At 40.2% G+C, this 27,897-nt stretch overlaps 1 protein-coding gene and 1 long non-coding RNA gene across 4 annotated transcripts; one reads left to right on the top strand and one right to left on the bottom strand.

The window, feature by feature from the left end:
* Positions 1 to 7,033: 7,033 nt before the first annotated feature.
* LOC130706945 (uncharacterized) lies at positions 7,034 to 16,110 on the top strand. The gene is made up of 2 exons (XR_009006974.1): positions 7,034 to 7,467; positions 9,578 to 16,110. It is a non-coding gene; the product is annotated as an uncharacterized LOC130706945 (long non-coding RNA).
* Positions 16,111 to 16,474: 364 nt separating this feature from the next.
* LOC130706943 (serine palmitoyltransferase 1-like) lies at positions 16,475 to 27,555 on the bottom strand. Of its 3 annotated transcripts, XM_057539616.1 has the most exons (5): positions 27,464 to 27,523; positions 23,724 to 23,857; positions 23,201 to 23,318; positions 19,499 to 19,572; positions 16,475 to 17,879 (listed from the first exon to the last, which is right to left on the bottom strand). In XM_057539616.1, the coding sequence occupies exons 2-5, from the start codon at positions 23,804 to 23,806 to the stop codon at positions 17,786 to 17,788; spliced, it is 369 nt and encodes a 122-aa protein (XP_057395599.1). In that variant the 5' UTR covers positions 23,807 to 23,857; positions 27,464 to 27,523; the 3' UTR covers positions 16,475 to 17,785. The 3 variants fall into 3 exon arrangements, with proteins under 3 accessions (XP_057395599.1, XP_057395598.1, XP_057395597.1); XM_057539615.1 differs by lacking the exon at positions 23,724 to 23,857 and having other exon boundaries at positions 27,464 to 27,555; XM_057539614.1 differs by lacking the exon at positions 27,464 to 27,523 and having other exon boundaries at positions 23,724 to 23,933.
* Between the last annotated feature and the right edge of the window lie 342 nt (positions 27,556 to 27,897).

The raw sequence follows: 27,897 nt of genomic DNA, 5'->3' as shown, positions 1-27,897 counted from the left end.
TAAAAGAGGAAGTACAGTTGGTAAACTCTTTAGATGTTAAAGTGTATTTTTTTCTTTCTTTTTTAACCAGACTCTGATTCTGAAAAATCAACTTTCAAATATAAACATTCCTGAAATCAGAAAACTGTACATATTAGCTGCCGAAAACTGGGTTTAAACCCAATTTTACACCCTCTTGTTTGACTGCAGTCAGGGTGGAGTGAAGGAGACAGTTGGGTTTTGAATTCCTGAACACTGGAGATGGAAAGGGAGTGAAGCCCGTGGGACAAAGTGTGCAGGTAGCCACAAAGCTGCCCACGGACCTCCTGGAGCACAACTGCGTGTTCTTAATGGTAGATTACCTTGGGGTAATTTTCCATTCGTTTAATAAATATTTGCTGAAGAACCTATTTAGTGTCACTTATCCTTCTGAAGGAAGAAGTTAAATATTAATAAAATGCTCCAGGTTTAATTTATCTTTGGCATGAAAGCCATCATTACTAATGAAAGATAATAGGTGACATTCTAAAAGCTTATAAAAACGGGGTACTGAAACAACAAAGTTGAGAATTAATATAAAAGTTTATTTCTAAGTATTCAGAACTCATCTAATCTGTCATATCATCTCGGGGAACAAGGGCTGTCTGCAGTAGCAGTTTTGCAGAGGGGTGGATGCCAGCACCCCACAACCTAATTTAAAATAATCGAGTCCAGATGCCGTTGCCAAAAAAGAGGTTTGCACCATTCACCACTGTGACCTAGATCATATTTCAAAAGTGTCAAATCAAAGTTGTCCCACCAAAGCCTGATTTCTTAATGAATTCCTTATGTATTTCATCTCTTGAATACAAAAAGTGGGGTATCCACTGGGGAGTAAAATTCAGATTGACAAAAATAAAACCTGCGAGTGTGATCCTTTGTGAAACACACCCCACACAGCTGATCCCCTCACTGTAGAATTATTTACTGCTTCATTAAGATGTTTTTATTTAAAAAGCCACATCTGAGAGGCAGCATAATATTCACAGAGAAAAGGAAATATGAGCTGAAGGCAATCTCATTGAAATCTCAACATTAACATCTTTAAAAAACGCTGACATTCTGTCATGTTCATCTGGTGTTACTAAGAGTAAAATTTCAAAAATTTTATCATTTCTGTATCTTAAATACTGGCCTTTTTCTTGAAGAAAGTTTCTAGCTAAGGGGGTGTTTTCGAGTCCTGACTTATTATGCTAAGTATGTCTGAATACTTAAGAGCAAGTTTTCTTCTTTTTGGAAAAGAGAAAAGAATAATGATCCTCGAGGTGATTATATATATACAGAGAGATGGATGGATGGATGGATGGACAGACGGATGGATGGATAGACAGAAATAAGGACATAGTAGTGTCATCCGCTTTTGAACAATAGCAATCTCCTACCTTCAGGCCACCAGTTCATTGTGGTCTTTTCTCAGAAAGATGAAGCCTAAAAGCCCTGAGAAGTACTTGTCCAAGAATTCAGGAAAACAGGGCTCTGTCTTACACATGCCTCCAGGACACTGAAATTAAAGTATGAAAACTCCATTTTTTTCATTCATTCAACCAATAATGATTACAGAGTGCCCACTCTGTACCAAAGCCCAGAAATGGCTCTTGCAGCCATGCAATTTAAATGGTTCATTCCTCTTTCCATATGCAAAATCTTTAATAGCATTTCCAGTTCCAGAACAAGAAAGTGTAGGCTCATTTATCCCTCCTCCACCACCCCCCCCCCCAAAAAAGCAACTAAATAGCCTGGAAATAATCCAACAGACAAGAATAAAGGATTCTGAAAGCTGGAAAGAAGAGGTGGACTAGTTAGAGACCTCAGGACTTCAGGACTGATGATGTGGTGAGTTCTTTTATCTCCTATATGCCTCATATGGGTGCCAGAGAGGCCTGAAACCTGGAATCACCAATGTGCATAGACAAGCAAACAAACAAACAAACAGACAGACAAGAAAGGCATTGGCCAAAGAACCCAGAAAGGAGAAACCCAACAGAGCCAAAATGGTGGGGGGTGGGGTGGAATGCTAACTCCCACTTCACAAGGGGGCACAGCAGAGGGTGCCACTTGCCTTCAAAGTCACACTGGGCTGACCCAACCCCTTCTCCACCCCTTCTGGGCACTGGTGGGTAGACTGATCCACCGCGGGGCAGCATCAGCACAGCCTGGCATGGCTCCACTCTCCACCCAATGGCATGAGAAGATCCAGGCCCTGTGGTTTCAGTCCCTCCACCTCCCTTGGCTGAACATGGCCTTGCACTCTAGGTGACCCAGGAAAGCAACTTCCACCCCTTCAGGCAACACCTGCAGGGACTGAGCAAGAGCCCCAGAAATGCCAAAGAATGAAGCAGACCAGAATAGAATGTCAAGAGCTCTGAGAACTAAACTGTCACTGGAACTACAGCTCACAAAAATAGGCCAGAACCTAGACATTAAACTTAAAAAGGGTGAGTGTCTAATAAAATAGATTTAAATAGCATTTAAAAGTCTCTTAATAACCAAAATGTGTAGGATACAATAAAAGTTCACTCATCTCCTAATATAATAACCAAAATGTGTAGGATACAATAAAATTTCACTCATTATACCAATAACCAGGAAAACCACACTTTTAATGAGGAAAAAAAAAATCCAATACTAAAATTTAAAAAATGCCAGTACTGAAATGACTATGATGCTGAATTTATTTGATAAGGATTTAAAAATCCTTGTATTTAATAAGAATGCTTCAACAAGCAATTATAAATTCTCTTGAAAAAAAATGAAAAAATAGAAAATCTCAGCAAAAAATAGAAATTATCAATACAAAAGACAGCCATATGGAAATTATAGAACTGAAAAATATAATGAATATTAAAAAAAAAAACCTCACGTGGTAGACTCAATAGTAGAGTAAAGATGACAGTGGATAGAATCCATGAACCTGAAGACAGATCAACTGAGTCTATACAGTATGAAAAAAACAAAAATATAGACTGAAAAAAAATGAACGGAGCCTCAGGGATCTATGAAACAGATATGTAACTAAATATTTAAAATATATAACATTCTATCATCAGGGTCCCAGAAGGGAATGAGAAAGAGAGTGTGGCTGAAAAAATACTCAAATAGTTCTTTCATTATATCAAAGAAATAATGCTTAATTACTTCATAAATTTGGCAAGAGACATAAAACTCCAGAGTCAAGAAGCTAAGTGAAACCCAAATAGGATAAACCCAAACAAGTCCAAACTAAGACACATCATCATTAAACTCCTGAAAAACTAAAGACAAAAAACAAACATCTTAAAAACAATCAGAGAGGAATGATGCATTAACTATACAGGAAGACCAAATTAATGACACCGTATTTCTCATCTGAAACCATCAAGCCAGAACTTAGCAGCACAACACCTTTCAAGTGATAAAAGAACTGTCAACCTTGAATTCTATATCTCGCAAAATTATCCTTCAGAAATGAATGGAAAATAAGACTTCTCAGATGAAAGAAAATTAGGAGAATCTGTTGCTATCTGATCTACATCTAAAGATTGGTTAAAGGAAGCTCTCCAAACATAAAAAAAAAAATGTTATGGATTGAATTGTGTCCCCCAAAATTCATGTGTTGAAACCCCAATCCTCAATGAGACTGTATTTGGAGATAAGATATTTAAAGATATAATTAAGGTTAAGTGAGGTCATAAGGGTGGGGCGCTAATTCGATAGGGCTAATGTCTTTACCGGAAGAAGAGACACAGGGGCACATGAACATAGAAAAGTCTATGTGAGGACACAGCATAAAGATAGCCATCTATGAGTCAAGGAGAGAGGCTTCAGGAGAAACTAAACCTGACAACACCTTGATCTTGAACTTCCAGGCTCCAGAACTGTGAGAAATAAATTTCTGTTGTTTAAGCTGCCCCACTCTGTGGTATTTGTTACGGCAGCCTGAGCAGACTAAGACAGAAAATGACAGCAGACAAATGATGGGACCTTCAGAGAGGGAAAGAACCCTGGAATGAAGAAATATAGAGGTGAACCCAACAGACTATTCTACACCTCTGAGTTTCTTTCATTATACTTTAAGTTTGAAGCTAAAATCATAGTACCATTTGATATGGTGCTCAATGTATATAGTGGAAAACACTTAAGACAATTATATTTAACAAGTGGGTAGGGTAAAGGGATCTAAATGGAAATAGGGTTTTTATACTTCACTCAAAAGGGTAAAAACCCTGACACCATAGGTGGTGATAAATTACATAGGTAATTTACCTAAAGCAACCACCAATAAAGTTATACAAAGTGGTATATGAAAAAATATTACAAATAAAGAAGAATCTAATGTTAAAAAACGTTCAAGTAACTCACAAGAAAGCAAGAAAAAAATAGAGGAGTGAGAAACAAAGGGACAAATAGAAAACAAATACCAAATGGCAGAACTTAAGCTCTAACACATCAATGATTAATTTAAATAAACCAGTTAAAAGAGATCAATTATTCTTCAGAAGTTGGAAAAAAATTAAAAATAGATAGAGTGAATAATACACATTTATCAATTATATACAGACTAAGAAAATGACTTCACAGATAGCATAGATAAGTAGGAAGTAAAAGGATAGAAAAAGATGTATCATGTAAATAGGAATTAGAAAATAGTAAGAGTGACCATAATAATATCAAATAAAGTAAATTTCAGAGCAAGGAAAATTATTTGGAACAAAAGTGGGCATTGCATAATGATAAAGGATTAATCAACCCACCAGGATGTAGCAATCCTGAGTATGTATGCAGCACCTAGCAGCATTTCAAAATACATGAAGCAAAAACTGATAGAGATGAAAAGAGAAATAGACAAATTCACAATTGTAGTTGGGTATTTCAGTACCCAACTTGCAGTATTTGGTAGCACTACCAGAGATAAAATCATGAAGAATACAGATGAGTGAACAATACCATCAGCCTAGTAGATCTAACTGACATTTATAGAACACTCCACCCAACAATAGCAGAATACTCATTCTATTTAAGTGTTCATGGAACATTCACCATGATGACTATGTCCTAGGTCATATAACAAACCTTAATGAATTTAAAAGAATTGAAATCATAGAGAGTATGTTTTCTGTCCATAACAAAATCAAATCAAGAAGTCAGTAGCTGAACAGGGGAGATCAGCTCAATGCTTTGTGACGACCTAGAGGGGTGGGATAGGGAGGGTGGGAGGGAGGCTCAAGAGGGAGGGGATATGGGGATATATGTATACATATAGCCAATTCACTTTGTTGTACAGCAGAAACTAACAAAACACTGTAAAGCAATTATACTCCACTAAAGATATTTAAAAAAAAAAAAGGCAGTAGATGAAAGACAACAGAAAACTTTCCAAATTCTTGGAAATTAAACAATACACTTCTAAATAATCCATGGGTCAAAGAGGAAGTCTCAAAAGAAATTTAAAAATAAAAATAAAAAAATTGCATAAATGAAATAAAAAATACAACATATCAAAGTTGGTGGGATTCATCTAAAGCTGGGCTGAGAGGGGAGATTTATAGCACTAAATCCTTACATTAGAAAAGAGAAAATATATCAGTAGTCTAAATTCCTAACTCAAAAGACTGGAAATAGAAAAGAAAGGAGAAAACAACAACAAAAAGCAAACAGAAGGAACAAAACAAACAGCAACAACAAAAAAGCAGAAGTCAATGAAAATAAAAACAAGAGAGAAAATGAAACCAAAAACTCATTTGTCAAAAAAAAATCAATAAAATCGGCAAACCTCTTGACAAAAAGAGAGATGACACAAATCACCAATGTCACAAAGGATCCTGCAGCCATTAAAATAATAAGAAACAAATACTACAAGAAACTCAATGCTCATAAATTTGATAACGTAGAAGAAATGGACCAATTCCTTAAAAACCACAAACTACCAAAATTCAGCAATATAAAATAGATACATGAATAGTTCTATAATCATTAAAGAAATAGAATTTGTAATAAAAGCTCCTGAAAAAGAAACCCCCAGGTTTCAGATGTTTTCAAATAGACAATTTCTCCAAACATTTAAAGAATTAATACCAATTTTTACAAATTGCTCCTCTTCCAGTAAAGAGAAGAGGAGAGAACACTTCCCAACTTATTTTATGGTTAATTACAAGATAAACGTGCCCACTACCACTGCCACCATTTAATCTTGTTCTGGAGATCCTGGACAATGCTACAACGAAAGAAAAAGAAATAAGAGGTATAATGAACATCTAACTAGAAAAAAACAAGAGTCAGCAAATGATTCAGTAAGTTTTCAAAATCAACTTATAAAAATCAGTGCTGGAGTCATGCTGGTCATCGTGTGGTTCAGAGTGTGCTTGGAACTTTGAATTATAATGCCAAGACAGTTTCTGAATGTTTCTGCTCTCAACTGCTCATAACTTCTTAATTATTTACTGAACGCATAAAGGAATAAGCCAGAGATAAATTAAAGGGAAGCCCAGAGCCTCAAGCTTCTCCAACATCCATCAAGGAAGCTCAAGAATGTCAACTGAAAAAAAAATTTCATCTTTCTTCTCTTCAAATGTCCAGCTGCAGTCTTAACCAGTGGTGTCTAATACAAATATGATGTGTATATCATATATATAATGAATTGTTTTCAGTACCTACAAGAAATGAAAATGGAAAAAAGTGTCCTTTCTAAGGACCGTTTCTGCCTTCCTGAGGAAAACACAGAGGCAGAAAGGATGATGACTGAGTGTCTGAGAAATTGTTCTTGGGACTCAGTGACCTTCGCTGATGTGGCTGTGGACTTCACCCAGGAAGAGTGGACTTTACTGGACTCTTTTCAGAGATGTAATGCTAGAGAACTACAAGAACCTGACCACAGCAGGGTATCAATCATTGAAACCCACTCTGATCTCTTGGTTAGAACAAGAAGAAGATTTGAGGACAGTGGAGAGAAGAGGAGTCCCCCAAGACCCAGCAATTCAGCAGGATAATCCTGGGGGAAAAACATCTGTTGGAATTGAAGCAGTAACATCGAATTGAAAAATGCAGCGAGGAACTTGGAAAGACGAGCTCATCTCTCCCATTGAGACAACAAGCAGGCTTGGTTCCTACTTCAAAGAAACTGAAATAAATCCCACAGCCTCAGCATTCCTCTCCTGTGAGACAACCAAGTGTATGTGCAGACTTCACGTGGGCCCTCTGTGTCACCCCGGAGAGACTCAGAGACAAAGGGAACCAAGACAAACAGGCTAACTTTCCTTGGAAGAAGGGAATAATCAAGTCACAAGTCCAACAGTTTTGGTGATGGAGACGTGGCTTCCTGGAAGAGGCAGAACTGTAGTGGCCAGTCTGGGTGGAAAGACAGAAAAGCATCTGGAATCCAGTTATGAAAACTCTTCCCCTAGACATCTGCCCGTGTTTGGGGCAAGAAGAGGGAACAAGGATCCCTGCTGTCCTACTTCTTAATGACGCTCATCAGTAAGTATATCAGTAGTTATATCAGTTTGCTTTTCCTTAATTGCTCAATCTTATACTACCTTACTTTTTTTTTTTTAATTATTAGCACCTTTAATTATTATTTATTTATTTATTTATTTTTGGTTGTGTTGGGTCTTCGTTTCTGTGCGAGGGCTTCCTCCATCTGCGGCAAGCGGGGGCCACTCCTCATCGCGGTGCGCGGGCCTCTCACCGTCGTGGCCTCCCTTACTGCGGAGCACAGGCTCCAGACGCGCAGGCTCAGCAGTTGTGGCTCACGGGCCCAGTTGCCCCGCGGCATGTGGGATCCCCCCAGACCAGGGCTCGAACCCGCGTCCCCTGCATTAGCAGGCAGATTCTCAACCACTGCGCCACCAGGGAAGCCCTACCATACTTTTTTAATGTCACTTTACACACAGTGGACATTATGTGGAGTTTTAATATACCTAAGTTTTTGCTATCCAATCTTAAAATTCTTTTCTTTTACTTGGAGCATTTACTCTATAATAAATTCCTAATAAATTTGAAAAAAAAGTCAATGCTTTCCTACACCAGCAAAACTGGCCAGTACATACTATAAAAGTAAAATACAAATTACAATAACTAAAAGTATAAAATATCTAGAAATTATCCAAGAATCCAAAAATCCCTCTATGGGAAAACTTAACTCTAATAAAGGAGATTGAAGATCTGAATAAATATTTACAAAGATACCCCATTCTCTTAGATTGGACAATTTAATATTATAAGATGTTGATTCTTCCTAAATTAATCTATGAATGAAATGCAATATCAGAAAATTCCACTTGGATATTTTTTGAGGAACTCAACTAAATTTATTTTAAAACATATATGAAGGAAGAAAAATCTATGAATAGTGAAGTCAATTTTAGAGAAAACAAAGGGTGAGTGTGCCCTGCCAAATATTAAGAAATGTTGAAAGATGATAATTTAATAAAGACAGTGAAATTGGCACAAGAACAGATGAACAGACCAAGGGAACATAATAACTTAAAGACTGATCCTTGTTTGTATGAGACTTAATATAAGATAAACTATAAGAATAAATTAATGGAGAAACAACAGTTTGCTTAGTGAATGATTTGGGAAAACAATCTCACCATGTGAAGAAGAATAAAAATGAAATTTGACCCTTACCTAATCCTGATACAGGGATAGACTTTAGCTGGATTAAAGACCTAAATGTGAAAATAAAGATCTGAAATCAGTGGAGAGCTAAGAGTGTTGAAAAGTCCTTAAACTAAACTTCAAAAGCAAAAACTGTAAGGAAAAAATGTTGATAGCTTTCGTTACATCAAAATGCACGCTTCTGCTCAATGAGACAGCTAAGATATAGAGGACAGATAGAAATGCAATTGCATGAAACTATAAGGGGTTATTACCTGGCATAAACCAGGAACTCCTAGAAGAATGAACAGATGAAAGGTAGTAATTCAAATAGAGAAATGGGGAAAAGATATGTACAAAATATTTTCGAAATAGGAGATCCTAATTAAGGCTGATAAATTAGGAAATAGAGACATAACATTATTTAGATAAATGTTTGGTTCTCCAGAAGAAATAAAGAGAAAAAGGTTTAAGTGGTTGCCTCGTGAGAGTGTGGCTGAAGGTGGGAACATTTGGAGTAGAAATCCTTCAATATAATTTGATTTTTAAATTTAAAAGAAAAAGAACTAATGTCAAATAGCCTCATCCATATCTTTCAAAAAATTAAAGGAAATATCTCACTTAGAGTCATCTAGTCAGTAGTAATTACACTGAAAATGTTGCATAAGAATAAAAATTTTAAGATATAATTTCAAAAATGATGGCAACATACTATTTACAAAATAGAAGGATTCAAATAGGTACACACAAGTGACAAATAAAAAACAGATCTAATAAATCTTATACAGGAATTAAATATATCATATTTTATAAGACTTTTTAGCAGATTACAAGAACACAAAAATACATTGAACAGAAAAAATTATATTGAAAATGAAATAGATATGAAATACAAATGCGAGAGTGCATAAAAATATAAACCAAGAAATCATTTTTGGGGGGGGGGGGATAGGTAATAAAACAACAGTAATTTATTCTCTCACAGTTCTGAAGGCCAGAGTCCAAAATCAAGATGTTGGCAGGTCTGCACTCCCTCCAGAGGCTCTGGGGTAAGATGACCAGCTTGTGACGGCTGTTGGTAATCCTTGGCTTTCCTTGGCTTGTAGCTACATCTCTCTGATCTCTACCTCTGTCTTCACGTCTTCTCATCTCCCCTGTGTCTCTCTTCTGAAGATACTTATCATTGGACTTAGGTACCCCCCCCCCGCGCCAATTCTCAATACTCCAGAATGATCTCTTCATTTCAAGAACCTTAAATTAGTTACATCTGCAAAGACCCTTTTTCTAAATAAGGTAGCATTCACAGATTCCCGGAATTAGGATGCAGAAGTCTTTTTTTTTTTTAACTAATGAATTTTTAAAATTGAAATTTAGTTGATTTACAATACTGTATTTGTTTCAGGTATACAGCACAGTGATTCGTAAACCAAATAAATCTTCTATGTTTAAAGTACGCTATAGTTTCCAAAGCATTTTCATTTTGAATATGAATTAACATTAACATTAGCTGAACATCACTCCAAACACCTTACTTTGGAGGTAAGTATCAATATATACCTCTTAGATGGATATCTAAGATTCTTAGGATCCTCAGATACATGTAACCAACAGAGAGAGAAGGCACATTGAAAATGTGATTTTGCATAAGAAGCAGTGTGATTTGGTGGATGGGCACATAGTCGCTGGAGCCCAACTACCTGGGTTCTATGTAGATCCTACCTCTTATTGGTTGTGTGATGATGGGCAAGTCACTCCACCTCTCTGTGCCTCAATTTCCTCAACCATAAAATGTGGATGTCAATAATCCCCACCTCACAGGGTTTCCTTGAGGATGAAAAAGTGCTTAGAACACCATCTGGTACATTGTAAGCTTTCAGTTAAGGACCATCGTTTTCCTTGGTCTGATTTCCAACAGACAGAAGGCCAAGGAGGAGCAGAGACAGGTAAGGATAAGGAGAGAAGGAGTCATTGCTGGGTCTGGGCTCTGTACGCTCTTCTGCAATTCTGTCAGATGTTTTAAGCAGAAGTTCATCCATCATTTTTGGAGGTGCTTTACTCCCCCAGGTCCCAGGCAGCTCCCTAAGACTTCCAGGGATCCTGAGAACAGGATGTCTTTTGTCTCTTCTAGAGCCTTCTGTGGGTGGTTGGGGGATGGGTAGCAAACAGTCTAAGGAGAACATTTGCTTTCTTGTCGAGCTTTTACCTGTCTTTCCACCTCGTCCCCTTTTCATTTCATTAGACAGGGAGTTTCACCTTAGCTCATTCTCTTCGTGCTCTGACACCGCACGGCACACATTTGGTTTGAGAATCACCGAGAGGTAGGCAGGACTTGTAAGACTGTGACCATATTACTGATGAGAAAGCCAACTGTCATAAAGTAAAGCTATTTACTCAGGGTTGTACAAGGCTGTAAGGAAGAGCCAACGCCGTGAGTCTGTAACAAGAGCTCATTGCTCTTGTCCTAGAATCTATTCACTCAATGTTTACCGGGTCAATGAGGGTCAGGTTGCACTGATGCAGGGGGCAGAGGGGACAAAGATTAATAAATATAGATCTTCTTTTTAAAAAAAATTTTGTTCTTTGGCTGCACTGTGGAGCATGTGGGATCTTAGTTCCCCGACCAGGGATTGAACCTGTGCCCCCTGCATTGGGAGCGTGGAGTCTTAACCACTGGACCGCCAGGGAAGTCCCTCCCTGTGGATCTTCTAGCATGTTCAGAAGAGGTTTCCATCAGCACAGCTGGTTGGAGCATTTGATCTCATCGGGTAGTTTGTGCCTGAGAGAATTAAGGTCTCCATCAACATGTTTGAAGGCTGTATGGTGCAGATACAACTGTGCCGATTTTAAAATATGATAAGTTGATTCTAACATTCTTCCAGAAGAGAAAAAGTGTGAGAATGTCAAAGAATATTTCGAACAAGAGAAAGATAGGAGACTTGTCCTACCAGATACAAAAACATATTAGAAATCAACAATAGTTGGAAAGTTCTGACATTAGCCAAGGCAAGACAAACGGCTCACCAAGCGGCTATGGATCCATACGAAGAAGTATTTGAGGGAGAAAGGATGGCCTTTTTATAATTGTGGAGTGGGGACACCTTTTTAGCAAGGCAAAATTTCCAGGCCATAATGGAAGAGACTGGCGGACTTGATAGCATAAAAATTTGAAATAGTTGTAGAGAGAAAGATAACAAAGTCAAGAAAAGAAATTTAAAAAAACTTGTCATATAGATACCTGATAAAACTATTTGTTGGTACCTATCCAAAGAAAGACTTTGCAAACTCTTGGACTCAAGATTCCAATTCTAAAACCCACATCGTAGAAGTCCCCACAGAGGCACATATAGTTACATGTTCCAGGATGTTCATTTCAGCATTGTTTGTCGTAGGAAAAAAATAAGAAACTTAAATGTCTACGAAAAGAAAATTAGTCAAATAAATTGTAACACATCCAAACTACAGAATACTCTTCATAAAGTAAAAGGAATGAAGGCCTGGTATAGAAAAATTCCTAGGTTAAGTCAGAACAAGGAACAAGAACAAGGCTGTTGTTCTGCATTTAAAAAAATCTATTTGAATATAGGTATATATGTAAATAGAAACTGGTCCTGGAGGATCTCCAATGAACTGTGAATAAGAGTTACCCCTGGGAAGGGGAGTGGAATGGGTGGAAATAGGATTTTCAAGTTTTATTCTTCATGCCTCCTTATTGTTCGGATGTTTAATTTGAACATGTAATCACTGTGTAATTTTAAAAATGTAAACAACGAGGAAGCAAGGCTCCTCATCCCCGGGGACGAAGAATAAGGACTTTGCACATCCATCTAAGCTGGGGAGTCAGACGAGCCGGGAGGCCACCCAGCCACTAAGGGACAGAAAACAGATGTGGAGGAACCGTGAGCCACGTGCACTCACCAATCCCCTGGTGCTCAGCTCCAAGCAGAGACTGTGGGTCGACTGCACAGGGCAAATGAGGGTTTTCTCTTCACTTGAACAAAAGAAATCAAGAATGTGGAAGAGGCAGATGTGACAGCCATAAAATGATGTATCACCCACAGATCTGAAGCCGTGGAAATGGCAACTCAGCCCTGTTCTAACTCAACTCAGCTCAGCAGCAGCAGTGTTAGGATGCGTAGGTAGAGAGACATCTCTGCTATCCCGGTAGGGCACTCAGGCCTGCCTGCATGGAGGCAGCCTGTTGGGAGGTCTGGCCTCCAGACCTCTACTAGTTCTGAGCTTGTGAGCTGAGAAAGGGCCAAGCTGCAAATACAAGTCTTTCTTACCTGCAAGGAGCTGGGAAACCCGACAACACACACTTTCCCTGCCTCTTTCACTTTCACTGGCATCAGAGCCTAAACACGCTGGGAATTTGAACAGAGGTCTCTCTCTTCAGCTCCAGCCCCCAGGGTGGGTGGGACACTCCGTTTCTCAGCTATCAGCCCCCGTGTGGGAGATGGAGGGGTGGGCTTGGAATTAACCGCCAGGAGATCTGGATTGTCAACAGAACATGCAGGAAGCTGGTTCTAAGCCGTGCATGTGAATTAAGGGGACAGAAATACTCCTTCAGTCTTCAGTATTTGGGGTGGCTTCCATAAAGCAGTTGCAGGAAAAATCACGGACCTGGATGCCATGTAAGTCCTAAGCCCTCCTGGAGTGATTTCCTACTGGATCATGTAAGAGGTAAGAGATCTGCACTCCTGTATCGAGTTCTTTTTGCCAATTTGTCTCAATCACATTATTATCATTAATAATAATAATAACACATATTTTGTACTTACTACACATCAGGTGCAATTTCAAGTATTTCCATGTATCGTCTCACCTACCTAATTCTCACAACGGCTCTGTGGGCTGGGGCACGATTACTCTCATTTCACAGATGGAGAAACTGAGGCACAGTCAGTTTAAGCCACTCTCCAGGTTCACACGGATGGCAGGTGGTGATGCTGGTTCTCCTCTAGATGACCTGACTCCAGGGCTTCCTCTGCACTGTGCATGGAACCCTCGGCAGCCTCCTCAGATGTCACGGGGTCTGTGGACTAAATGAGGGTGAGAGGACAAAGGGGCCCATGGTGACGAGCAGCATGGAGGGTGCCTCCAAGGAAGTTCTTGGAAGCCATTAAGCAGGGGAGGGATGGCGTGGGGCTCAGGGGACAGTCACTCTGAGGATAAGTACCAACAATCGGGGGAATGGAACCCAAGATTTGAAGTTTTCTGGCTTGTGCATTGTCATCAAAATAGGACATTGGTTGGTATGAGGCCGAACAAAGGGGCCTCCACATCCCCTGCGGGAAAGGTGTGTATGGGTAGTTCTTTCTCAGTGACAGGTCTGTCTGGAGACAAGGAGAATTTTCCAACTTGGCCTGGGAAACACTAAGACAGCAGGAGGATTTAAGATAATTCAAATATAGTCCTTCAGCCCAACTCTCTATTTCACAGAAAGAACTTGTTCAGTGAGGAGTAGGGTCTTGTCCAAGGACTCATGGCTATTGAGTAAATGAGCTACGACCAGACCCTGTTCTGTTTTCGAATTTGCCTTGGGCTGCCTCCTGTTCTGTTCTGGCATACTGTCCTCTGTGCTGACGCCTGCCACCCCCTCCAAGTCATAGACTTCCAAATGTTCATCATGGACAACACAGATAAGAAAGTATTTGATGTAATGACTGGAAGAAAGTCAGTTCATTAGTAGCTATGTTCATTATCAGAGATTCGTACTTGATTCAACGGTTTCTAGTATATTCAGAGAGTTGTGCACTCATCACCACAATCCGGTTTTAGAACACCTCCTGGAAAGGTCCCTGGTGCTGACAGTCTTCATCAGTCAATCTCATTCTCACCCCCAGCCGCAGGCAACCACTAACTTATCTTCTTTTTAGATTGGCTTTCTCTGGACATTGAATATACATGGAATCACATAATTTCGTGGTTGTTTTCATCTGGTTTCTTCACTTACCAAAATTCCATTGTATGAATATACCACTTTTTGTTTACTCATTCATCAGTTGGCAGACATTTGACTATCATGAATAATCCTGCTATGACTAGGGCTTCCCTGGTTGCACAGTGGTTAAGAATCTGCCTGCCAATGCAGGGGACACGGGTTCGAGCCCTGGTCGGGGAAGATCACACATGCCGCGGAGCAACTAAGACCATGCGCCACAACTGCTGAACCTGTGCTCTAGAGCCCGCGAGCCACAACTACTGAGCCCACGTGTTACAACTACTGAAGCCCGTGCGCCTAGAGCCCGTGCTCCACAAGAGAAGCCACTGCAATGAGAAGCCTGTGCACTGCAATGAAGAGTAGCCCCCGCTCGCCGCAACTGGAGAAAGCCCGCGCGCAGCAACAAAGACCCAATGCAGCCAAAAATAAATAAATAAAATAAATTTAAAAAAAAATCCTGCTATGAATACTTGTGTACAATTTTTTGCACAAACGTTTGTTATTATTTCTCTTGGAAGTGGATTTGCTGGCCCACATGACAAATTTGTATTAACTTAAGAAACTGCCAAACTTTTCCAAAGTAGTTGTACCATTTTACCTTTCCACCAACAATGTAGTTTCCAATTTTTTCCATATCTTGCCAATATTTGGTGTTATCTTTTTGATTATAGTCATTCTAGTGTGTAATAGTATCTCTTTGTAGTTTTAACTTGCATTTCTCTGATGACTAATGAGGTCGAATACGTTTTCATGAGTTTAGATATTTGAATGTCTCTCTTGATGCAATGTCAAGTCTTTCACCATTTTAAAATTATGCTTTTGGATTTCTTATTTTGGGGTTGTGTTCTTTATACTTATGGATACACATCTTTTATTATATATGATTGGCAAATATTTTCTCACAGTCTGTGACTTGTCTTCATTTCTTTCAAGCTGTCTTTTGAAGAACAAATTAAACAATGAGTTAATGAAGCTTAATTTACCAATTTTTCCTTTTATGGCTTACGCTTTTGGTATTGTATCTATGTTTGCCTAACCAGAGATTTAAAATATCTCCTCCTGTGCTTTCTCTTAGACGTTTTGTAGTTTTAAGCTTTATATTTAGGCCTGTGGTCCACGTGTCCTAACCTGACTCAAAGCCCCACTTTTCCTGAGCTAGAGCCTCCTGTGGACAACAGAAAGGGAGCCATTGTGGGTGGCTTCTTTCTCCCCTGGGGGCAACTGTTGAGTGGAAACCAGCTCAAAAGGTTTCCATGCTGCTCACCCAGCCACTGCCTTTCTAAACAGAGGTCCGTTGATAGAGCACTTCAGAACCCTCTCTCTCTGTTTCTAAAACAGCAATTTGTAACCTGCTTGAGGTTTGAGATGACTGTTGTTTCTCAACATCTTGCTTGCTTCATACAAATTTACTGCTTCCAGTAGATATTTTCTGTGGTGTATATTACCAGATTGTGGTCACTGTATAGCTTTAATATAAAGACTCTATTTTTGGTTCGTGTTGATGTGTTTCAAGGATTGAAGTTAAATAATGTGTGAGCATTAAATAATGTTAATAAAGTTAAATAATGTCCACCATCTTTTCCAGGAACGTCCAATCATTTTTTAAATGTAGCAATAAACAACTAGATTATTGCAATTTTGACTTACAGAGTATTATAAAAGTAGCTGAAAAGTTACAATCCTAATCTGTTTATAAAAATAATAGGTCTGGTATTTTTGTAGTCATAAGCGGCCAAGGGTTAAATCAGTAGGAACCAAGGAAATTTCAGATACTGTACATTGAAGAAAGGCACTAAGAAATTAAATTAATATTTTCCAAAAACCCCCAAGACACAAACACACACACACACACACACACACACAGAGAATACTACCCTAGGTCTGCAGAATTTAAAATCAAAAGACTATTCTGTTGAATAGATTACATATGCAAAAGACTGATTATCAGGAATGTAGGTTTATTTCATTAAAAAACAAAACAAAACAAAACAGATTCATCCCCCAAAGAGTACTGTATCCTTTAAAGCAGCAGCAATCACAAGGCACATATGTACAAAATACCTCAAGCAAAATAGAAACTAAACATTAAAAAAATATGTTATTTAAAAAGATGTTGAAGACCATTTGTTAATATGAACATATATTATAAAATGACATTTTTAATATAATTTTATTCCTTTCCCTTTAATAAGAGATGGAGTAATAGTGTAATATTTATGTACTACCTTGTGGCACATATCACAAACATTTACACCACCCAACTTGGTTTGCTAAAGAAAAAACAGATAGCTAAAGCACAGCTTAAAAATTTTAATTTTAGTGCTTTCACATCTTTTTTAGATATTTGGAATTCATAAGCTGAAAAGAAATAAAGGTCTCATTTTCTTTAGCTTAGAAAAAAAGCTTGTAGTTATACGTCCCTATACAAAAAAGAATACATTCTAGATATTCTAAAGTATCAAGGACATGGTTTCTATTTTGGGATCATCACAATAATCCTCTTCTGAAAAGATTAGAAGTCAACGCATAACGAATGTAAAGGTCAATTATACTAAAATAAAATAGTATTTGATTTAAAATATTGCTCACTTAGGAAGTATAATGACTATTCTCTGGTTAGGGATGCTAAGATTCACTGTTAGAAATGGTGCAACATCAGTATTTAGCGTATATAAAAATTCTAGGATTCAAATATATTATAATGAAAAATTTGTAATAATCACACATAAAGTATTCCTTTATATATTAGCCAATATATACATTGAGCTTCACATGACGAAGACTGAAAAAGATGTGTTTGAATTAGATCTTCAATACATTTTGTATCATATATGCTGAAGTGCCTCTAAGCCTTAACGTTGCAGACAATTTTCTATGAGATATTAAGGAGTGCTCACAATCTTTATCATTAGAAGGGAAAGAAGATACACTGAAGCTCCATTTTTAAACAATGACAACAAAAAAAAGAATATAAAATACTAGTATTAATAAAACGTTTAAATAGTACTAAATAGCACAATTTAAATATCAGTTATATGCTGTCATTAGTTTTTCTCTTAAGAAAATCAGTTCTTGGGCTTTTGGATTTGTTTTCTTTTAAGTACCCAGCATCCTTCTCGTGGTCATACACTGAGTCGATACCCACACCATCTAGTGACGCCCCATCTGGTACCCGCAGGCCCCCTGTGGCTCACTGTGCAGTGACTCAGGCCTGTCTGCGTGTTGCGTGGTGAGAGGACACCAGGCCCCAGACTAAAGCAGCACGGTCTGGGCCACCTTGCTGATTGTGGTCGCAGCTTTCTCCAGTTCCTCTTCTGTTTGTTCCACTGTGACCACAATCCTAATGCTGAGAAATAATAAGGGACACAAAAGATAGTCAAATGAGAGTCTATACCAAGGGTCAGCCTGCCACCTGTTTTCGTGAATGAAGCTCTTCTACTGGAACATGGCCTACTGTCCCTAGCCACTTTCTCACTGCCCCGGTAGGGCTGCGTAGTTGTGGCAGGGACCTGTGTCCTGCAAGCTGGAAGCACTTTACTACCTGCTATTGACAGGAGTTTGCCGTTCCCTGCCTGCACTAGTAGCGATCTAGTCCAGGTAACCTTGCAGTAGGGCTCTGCCCAGGCCGGCAGGGAACTCTGTCCTTTAAATCTACCACTGCAAGCAGTATCAGGCCCAAAGCAGGAAGTCAACGTTTCCCATATTAATGAGCGTGTGGTTGTTCACAAGCGTAATTCAGTAAGTCATACAGAAGTCCTACAATACTTTGATGCGGGGCAGAAATTTTCAAGTTTTCAGGAAACTGAAGACAAGAAATATCAGCCTGACAGGGCACTTCTACCCGGGTCCCTCTCACTCCCCTCTGCAAACATCTGCATCAGCCACTGGACACATACACACTGAGTTGGGCTGTGCCCAGAGTCCTGAGGGCACGAGGGTGGCCCCCGTCCTCATGAAACACAGGATCACAACTTTGGATGGTGTAATTGGAACGGAGAGAGCAGGATCTTTAGGGTGCTTTCGAGCTGCTGCCAGAACAGCCTTCCCGAACCCAGCCCAGGGCCCCACGCCTGCACAGCGCTGACTCTGAGTGCTCTCTGGGTCTCTCCCAGACTCCTCCAGGCTCCCTCTCCATCAAACCCGTGCTCTGGGCTCCCCAGATGCACCTGTAGGTCTCCACACCACTGCAGACCCTGCTGGAAGGCCCGATGCCCACCCCAGCTTGTTTGATACGCTTGATTCTGCAGGCTCGGCTTAAGCGTCTCCTGCTCTAGGAAGCCTCAGTCCCTCCCAGGCCAGAACTAACCATCTAACCATGCCCTCCTCCTCTGTGACCTCCCTGACCTGTGTCATGACCCTGAAACCCTCAAGCTCTGGGTGTCTACCTTCTTGGACTACACTGTTTAAGTGCTTAGGGGACAGAATCAGGTGTTGAATGAACGCCAATTTTAAATCATGAGTCGAGGTGCCTCCCCACTGAGGGCCGCTTGAACCTCTGTAGAGGTTTTCCCCACTGTCACTTTGCTTTTCCTTGGGTGCTTAATACGTGTTTGTCAGATGAAGTACCACACAGCACTTGGGCCAGAGGTGGGATGAGCAGCGCCCCCCAGACTGTGCCACCCCCCCCCCCCCGTAAGGACTATCCTGGTGGTGGAAACAGCTGGCCCAGCACACGCTACCGCAGCACAGTGGCAGGTCGTCGCCAATGCGAACCTGGGCTGTCCCAGGTCGTTCTTGGGATCGCAGATGTTTCATTAAGTTAATTACAGAGTCCTGAGGGGATTTTCAATTAAAATGGGAAAACATCTCGTTTAAGAACAGAAACAGGTGATGTTCTATCTTTTAACAATACACATTCTTCCTTATCCTGTGACAGTCTTTCAAAAAATTTCAAAACATAATACATTTCATACAAAGTTTAAAGTAGAAAACAATGACTCAGGTCATAATTTTAAGTCTACCAACCTCGGAGGAGGGAGATACTTCTCTTCTTTCTCCAGGTAGCGTGCCAGAGTTAACGCGATGCCTCTGTCCATGCACTGTATGAGGAAAAGGAATACATTTGCAGCCTGGACTGCAGACACTGGTCATTAAAACAGGAAGGTGCACTGAAATGCTCCTCTCAAGAGTAGTTTTAATTCACCTTTCCAACTATAACTGCTAAAAGACAAAACAAAACACCACAGAATCATCTTATCATCTTGAGAGCACTGCTCTACAGGACTTCCTGCAATGATGGAGGTGTCCATCCTGTGCTGTCCACGACGGCAGCCAGGGGCCCACGTGGCTCTCGGGCACTTGGAGATATGGCTAGTGCAACTGTAACACTGAACTTTGAATCTGACTTAATTTAAACAGCCATAGGTAACGAGTGATTACCACTTTAGGCAAAGCAGAGTTAGGACAAGGGGAAACAGGACCAACAAAGCCCCGGAGGCTAACCAAGAGCTGGACTTAATAACGCCAGCAGAATCATTTCAGAGAGGAATTGCTCACACGTCAAATATCAACAACACCTCTGATTCCCATGTGCTACACTTGGACACAGTGCTACCAAGCACAGAAGAGTCTGGTGTCACATTCTGCACAGCTTTCCAATACATCAGCTACCTGCCAACATTTTTTTTTAAATTAAATAATTACTATCAAAATAAAGCATAAAGTCAGACGAGGGTAATGGTTTATAAGGGTTTCTTCCTTGGGGTGATGAAATGTTTTGAAATCAGATAGTGATGGCTGCACAACCCTGTGAGGATACTAAAAACCACTCAACAGTATACTTTAAAGAGTGAATTTTATGGAACGTGAATCGTATTTTTAAACAAACAAACAAACGAACAACCAGCTAGAGCAAGGGGTGCTGTAAAGGAAAGAACAATCACTGCCAGCGTGTGGCAGTGCAGGTATTTGCCTGAAGAGGGGCCATTCTGTAAGCTGTGAGGCAAGGTTTTCCTCTGCTAGGAAAAGATGGAAAACAACGGCAGGCAATGTCTTTTGCTGATTCTACATTCTGGAAGTGTACTTGGAAAAGTTAACTCCTTCTGCAAACATCTGGACTGGCTCCGTTTCTAGTCCTGTCTAATTAAGAAACAGTATAAACCATAGCTCAGTTTGTAAAAACTGTTTTATCAAGCAAGTCAACAAAAATTTGGCAGAACTGCTCAGTTCTGCAAACCTTAAACAAGAACTACGGTGTCACGATCCTTTTTTCTCTTTCAAATATTGAAAAGAAAAAGCAAAGAGGAACAGGACAAAAGACTTATTAAGATGGAAGCTGCAATGATGCAAAGAAACTCTAAGAGTTTTCCTCCTCCTTCCTACAAATGCAGTTTCCAGATAGTATTCTGTTCCCTTCCCCAGAGCCTGTTCTCTCCTCATTCAACTCTCAAGGTGATTTCCTGAAGACAGCCAATATCCAGTGGGAGCCCACAGATGTAATTTTGGGATCTGTGAATTGTCCAGACTCACTTTTTCTTTTTGTTATGAGGATAACCTATGTAAGAGAAGTATCGAGTCACTTGATTCACATGCCCTTTCTGAGTCTCCCTCTGGAACAGAGCAGCAGTAAGACCTTAGCTGTTGCTACCCAGTGAGAAAAGAACTGAGGTGGATCTGACTGGAACTGACACCCTGGCACCTAGAGAAGGCCCACGTCCCGTGACACAAAGTGTGTAGAGAAGCACCCTGAGGGGGTTCGAGGGGAGGCTCTGGGATAATAACGGCGTCACCACAGACTCCAACACAGGACATGCAGCTTCACAAGGCTGCTCTGGCGGCGGTCAGCATCAGTCACACCACCCGGCAACTCAGTTAGAAAACAAACTCAGCTGTCACATGAAGGTAATGTCATAATTTGACTCTTAACTAGGCTTGTCTGTTCTGCTTATGTTTAATTTCTAAATTTGTTTTGGTATTACATTTGTACAGGAGCTCTAATTAAAAGGATGCTGTACTTCCTTTTATAGCTTATACATTTAAGTAATATGACAATAAAAACACCGAGGCAGTAAAAAAGGTCTGTGGGATGCTTTTCCCCTTTAAAGAGTTTTTTTTCAAGTCTGCAGAGCTGCACCTGAGGAGACATCTGTGACCTTTCCTCACTCAGCAAGGCAAGAGCCACTCCAGCCTGTTCATTCACAATCTGACACGTTTCCTTAATTAGGAATCTCATATTCTGGGTTTGGTTTTATTTTGTTTTTTTAGGACAACTGATTCTGGAAGGCCACAAGTTGCAAGAAGCTCTCCACGAATCAATGATCCACAAGTTGCAAGAAGCTCTCCATGAATCAATGACTGCAGGTACTGTGGTTCACACATCGTCGGGTACAGGTCAGCTGAAGCCAGCGGTGAAGCCAGAGGCTGGCTTAGCACCACAGTCTCCACACTGAGCAGCCACGTGACTGCCTGCTGTGCCACAGCCGGGCAGGGGCACACGGCAGACTTGACCAGCACCACTACCCTGACGCCTGGCAGCACGGACTCGGGGAAGGAGCCTCTGAAAGGAACCGTCAGGACAAGCAGGACAGGGAAGCAGGGTGAAGCCTGTCTTCATTCTCAAATACGTACGCCATGTATTTCAGATTCAAGTACAAGGCAGCACCACCCTCGGTGCTCAGTGCTGCAGGGCCACTTGACCGTTCTTCAGAAGGAGGAAAGTGAGGAGAGAGGACTTGGGTGAACGCAGCTCTACTGAACAGTAAAGGCCAAGGGATCTTCCCTAGTGATGCGTTTCTTAGTTAATAACTAAGGTACACTTAGTAGTAAGACTTTCAGAAGTCAGACATTTAAATCAAGCTCCCAAGTTAGGCATGGTAAAGAAGTGGCTCGTCTTCCTTCCTTTTTGCTTACAAGATTATTTCGACCTGTTTCTGAGCTATGCTGGGTGTTCAGCCCCAGACAGTCAGCTGTCCGGTGTTGTGCGCCATCACCATACAGAATGCCATCCCCACCTACATGTGCGAAAGCCTGGCTTTGTAAATAGGAAGCAACTGGGTTTTCTGGAAGACTAATTATTCAGAGTGGAAGCAAAGCGTATTTTAATACAATGTGGCAAAGAACACAACTTCAATGTGAGCTGAAAATTGACCCAATGGAATAACCTGCAGCCTGTCAGTAGAGACGTGCTACAGACTCCACTGGGCAGGGACAGACGTCAGGAAGGCTGGGCATCAGAACAATTCCATGTCACCAGAGGGATAACCACAACTTCTGTTGTACCCAATCTCTTAGGGCAAAGAGAGCATTCTTAAAAATGACCCTAGGGGCTTCCCTGGTGGCGCAGTGGTTGAGAGTCTGCCTGCTAATGCAGGGGACACGGGTTCGAGCCCTGGCCTGGGAGGATCCCACATGCCGCGGAGCGGCTGGGCCCGTGAGCCACAACTGCTGAGCCTGCGCGTTTGGAGCCTGTGCTCCGCAACGAGAGAGGCCCGCGCATCGCGATGAAGAGTGGCCCCCGCTTGCCACAACTGGAGAAAGCCCTCGCACAGAAACGAAGACGCAACATAGCCAAAATCAATCAATCAATCAATCAATCAAACATACGCATCTGATTCAAGATCCTCATTACAAAAAAAAAAAAAAAAGAAAAAAAAAAAAATGACCTTAAAAATTCCTTGGGTTCAGGGTAGAAGGGTATGAAGAGATTCGCCCGAATAACTGGATACTCACTTGAGTTACTATTTCCTGAAGTAGTTTAACGTCTCTTTCTCGACACCCAGTGCTCTCTTCCAGCTGGAGGTGAAATGCTGGAGAAATGGACTCACCCACCACTTTTAATCCAGAAATGCTGAGGAAGGGAAACACACACACAAGCATAAATCCTCTTCCGAGCTCAGATTTCTCACATATAAATAATTTTACAAAGTCTGCATTAATGAATGTGACAGAAACTTGGGACTTCCATGGGAAACATCATGTGGTGGGATTCCAGATCTGACAAAGGGAGGTAAAAACGCACGCTCTGGGCAGTGCTTCCTAGTCTAGGACACCCTGCAGCACGGCGGGGAAGAGGATTCCCGGTCCCGCAGGACCCTCCGGCTCACATTTCACAGAGAACACGTGCGTCATCCCCAGCCTCCCACCAGACGGTCTACATGCCTCACCCACCTTGGCTGGGGCCACCCCCTCCTCAAGGGGCCCCTTGCAGGCCCACTCAGCCCTGGGCCTCTGCCCTGTCGCTTCCTCTCCTCACCTGCTCTCTCCTGTTCTTGCACGGCTAGCGCCAGACACGCCCGGTCCCAGGTCCAGGGTCACTCCTCTGAGGGCCTCCCTCATCACCCACTTTAGGGAAGTGTCTGCACCATCATTTTCTATTACTTCTGTTTCCTCCATGGATAACATATTATAATTGTTAATGCTGCTTCCTTATTTGCTAAATCTTTAGTTTGTATCTTGTCTTTTATAAACTTCAGGGATGATGTCTGACACTAAAATTTTATATTTTGGTCACCAACAATATATTTAGGTTGTAAAGCTGTCTTCTTGTGTACATGTTTAATTTTAAATTTTTCTTGAATTACGATGATTTTCTTCTCTCTTAGGATTAACAGCACAGAAATCTGCTGTTTCTCAGGAAGGAAGAGAGATTTCTTTAGGGGTGAAAGCCTGTATTTTCAAATGATTATTGCAGTGTTATGAGAACTGTAGGCCATATAATTTAGCCAGGTATGGTTTGATTTCTGACCTATCTCCTAGGACAAAAATAGTGATACATGTCTATTTGAAATTGGGCTAAACATTTTAAATGGCTTTCATTTAGTCTGCTTTACCTGGAAAGATCTGCTTTTCCCTTAGAATGAAATGAGCACAAAAAGCACTTGTTAGCATACTCAATTCTTCAAATATGTTTAGGACTCAACAAGCTTTTACTGAATGACTACCTGTGCCGAGTATCACATGAAGTGAGGAAGCTAAGCTCACCTGCCTTTCACACCACCCTTGAACATCATTAATTTGTGTCTACTTTCTTTAAATATAATGCATCACACTAGGATCTCTCAATAAATCAGATTTGAATCATGGAATCTCAGACTCTAGGGCTTCTGGAATATGGGGAAACCTTATAGATCAGTTGTTTTACTACTGTAGAAACTAAGAAATATGCTTTCAAAACCCATTTCCTAGGTGAATTCTGAATGTGTTAAACTTGTACACAAAGAAGTATTAATTGTTTTAGGTCATGTACTCTCAGGGAGAACTTAAAAAATTACTTTTCAAATTGCATTTCACATGAATTAAATGGCCTGGATTTTCCCTGATACAAACAAGGCACCTACAAACCCAACTGAGCTTACTATTCGATCAAATGGGCTCATCTCACATGTTAGGTGGAGCAAGTTGGTGAGAGAAGGAATGAAACAAAATGCTCTCTTTCTGGCTGCCTGGATGCTGAATGTCGCATTAAAGTTTAACTAAAACCAAACAGACAGAGAATTATAACTTGAGTTCAGAAAGTTAGAAGCTGTATTTCAGAGCCTGTTATACTTAAAAAAATTTTTCTGGAGAGCACATTATTTACCATATTACTTTACCCATTTTACCAAATGGAAATACTAAACACTAGTCTAGGTCCTAGGGATAGAACAATCAACAATTCAGACATGGTCTCCATCATGTGCTTAGTGTGGGGAAAGCGCTGGACATGAATAATTATCTGTTAGAATTTAGGGGCTTTTCAAGATTCCAGCAAGGACCCAAAGTAGCATAGGCCGCTGACTTCCTCTCCCAAATGCAACCTCAGAGATGAGAGAAGCAAATCACTGATTAGAGGAGACCAAAAAAAATTACTTAGAACTGAACACTGAAAATACTTACTGCTTTGAAATGTTTATCTTTAAGCTATTTATTGGAAAATAATAACACCAATAACCTAAATGTAAAAAGCTAAAAAAGAGTAAAAAAACACAATTCAATGAAACAAGGAAGCAGAAAAATAAGGGAAAAAAATCAATCAAAGAAAACAAAATATGAGTAAAAAACAAAACCAAACTTAAAAAAACGTGCTGGGCAAAATCCTGGAAAGATTATCGTAAGAATGAAAACGACAGAAACAGAAAATAAAAAGGGGAAATAATACAGACACAAGAGAGAGAATCACAGACTACACCCAGCCCAAAGGCCCCAAGTCTAGAGAGTCTTACAGAGGAGTCCTGCTCAACTTTGAAGAAACAAATAATCAAGCCTGGTCTTATACAATGGCTTCATAATGCAGGGAAGTGGAAAAACTGCTCAATACTTTATTGAGGCTACCACAACATTGATTTCTAGGTTATGTTAGGTTGTTGTAACAAAAGATTATAGGCTCATTTAAATTATAAATATGGATATAAAAATTCAAAATCCTAACTAACAGTGCAGAAAAATATACTGTAATCAAGGAGGGGTTTACTCAGGAATGCAAGGATGTTTTAACATCAGAAAATACAGTCATCCCTCGGTAGTCACAGGAACACTCTGAGTAAAGTGCAGGAGCAGAGGTGGGTTTCAGTAGTTTCAAGTGTACATGAGAGGTGAGGATGTGGAGAGGGCATAAACAACTCTGGAAAAAGACTGGCTACAAAGAGAAGCAGAGCAATGGGCTAGTTGCTAGAGGGGAGTATGGGGTCACGGGAAAGAAGAATTTAAGACAAGATAGGGCAGAGTGTACTTGAATGCTAATCAAATGACTCAGGAAAGGGGAGAGACTGAAGAGAAAGGAGAGGACACAACCAAAGGCACTCGGTCCTTAAGAAAGGAGAGCTGTGATGGATGGAGGAACGTTTCTTTGGCTATAACACGAGGGAAGACTGGTTCGGATACCCGCAGGTGTACAGGTTTGTGAGGGAAAATGAGGGAGTTCCCAAGTGACAGCATGAGGCAAGGCTGTCAGCTAAAAGCGGGTGGAGTGAGACAGAGGGTTAGGGATTTTGGAGAGAAGAAAAAGTGAGAGAGAGCTGGGAAAAGTAGAGGACTGGACTTAAAAAATAAACACATTAACACTCATAGAATAAAGGGCACCTGAGGTAGGTGTTCATGAATTGACAGTGACTCCAATGTGCTAGGCTGAGCTGGTTTATTAAGATTTCATAAGCTAATGTAACTGGAAACAATAATATCTCTCTACCACAAATCATGCAAGAACTTTTGTTAGGATCATAAGTCAGACCCAGACTTCAATTATTTCTCCCCCTACTTTATCTGGAACATCTGTGACCCGCTTATTTATTAACTGTCCTTTTTAGAAAAGTTTCTAGTTTCCATATCTGGCAATAGGGATAGGACTTCCACGACTGAGAAGGCAGGTTTCAACTTGGAAAGGCAAAAAGAAACCACAGGCAAGGTGAGATCATTTTCTGTAAGATAAGAAATCTGCCTGAAGATGTCACTAGCCTCAATGTTTTTCTCAATTCTAGAGGAATCTTAAAGAACTACTCTTGTGTAGTTAAGACAAAAGTAGACAGAACACTCGTAAGGTTCACTTTGATTTCACTTGTTTCTTTTTCTTGAAGTAACTTAAAAAAATGAGTAATTTTCTAAAAAGCAGCATGGACAGTATGAACCCACTGTCATCTAATTACATCCTTTTACCCGTACAGATGTGTGGGAATTCTCCAGTGTTTATGCTGGTTATTTCTGGTGGCAGCATGTTGTTATTTCTTTTCATCTTTGTTATCTTCTGTACTACTGTAATATTTTGCCAATGAGCTTGTATCATTTTTAGAAAAACAAAGTTATGATTTTTTAAAACAATGACAAAATGGATGCTCTGGTTTCACACACAGAGACAAATTTGAATGAATTGTGTTTTTGGTTTCTTAGTTGCGATTTAGACAAACTGACTCAAGCCTATTAAATGCACTGAAAACCAAAGAGGTGACACTCAAAATTTTTCACAAGTTGTTTAAATGTTGTGCAGATAAACTTTTGAGTTGGTTGAAAATATATAAAACTCACCCTTGTAAAGCTTTATGAATTCGTTTGCACTTTTCCTTCAACACTGCAAAAATACCTGAAGGAAACAAATACATTTGATAGTACACTTGGAAGACTGGATATACTAATCTAAAAATGTTTTTCAAGATCCACTTCATCAATTTAAAATGCAGCAAATCCTTCTGCCCACTAATAACACACAAATAGACAGCCAGTAACTCCTCTGAAGGTCCCCAACTTTCATCTGTGGCATATACTAGCTGGCACCTGCTCACCCAACTTTCAGCACAATCTGGGATGAAGTTTTCCACAACAAAACAATGGCTCTGTTCTTATTAAGATACTATAAATTATCTGGCCAAGAACAAAAGGGTACAAATATATTAAATGTTTCTGGACCCTAAACAATTTGGGAAAAAAATAGACACTGCAGTCATGTTTATGATCTCTTCTTG

The sequence above is a fragment of the Balaenoptera acutorostrata genome, unplaced genomic scaffold (genome assembly GCF_949987535.1).
Source record: "Balaenoptera acutorostrata unplaced genomic scaffold, mBalAcu1.1 scaffold_396, whole genome shotgun sequence".
Taxonomy (NCBI): Eukaryota; Metazoa; Chordata; class Mammalia; order Artiodactyla; family Balaenopteridae; genus Balaenoptera; species Balaenoptera acutorostrata.
The sequence above is the reverse complement of the archived record's forward strand: the minus strand, read 5'-3'. Positions and strand labels throughout refer to the sequence as shown.

What these genes read in the sequence shown, in the direction of transcription:
- LOC130706943 (XM_057539614.1), bottom strand. Translation starts at nt 23,872, where the DNA reads ATGTTATCCATGGAGGAAACAGAAGTAATAGAAAATGATGGTGCAGAC. An exon ending in TTCAGGAAATAGTAACTCAA is followed by an intron (nt 19,573 to 23,200) that starts GTGAGTATCCAG and finishes TTCCTCATACAG; the next exon opens with TGCATGGACAGAGGCATCGC. An exon ending in AAGTATCTCCCTCCTCCGAG is followed by an intron (nt 17,880 to 19,498) that starts GTTGGTAGACTT and finishes ATTATTTCTCAG; the next exon opens with CATTAGGATTGTGGTCACAG.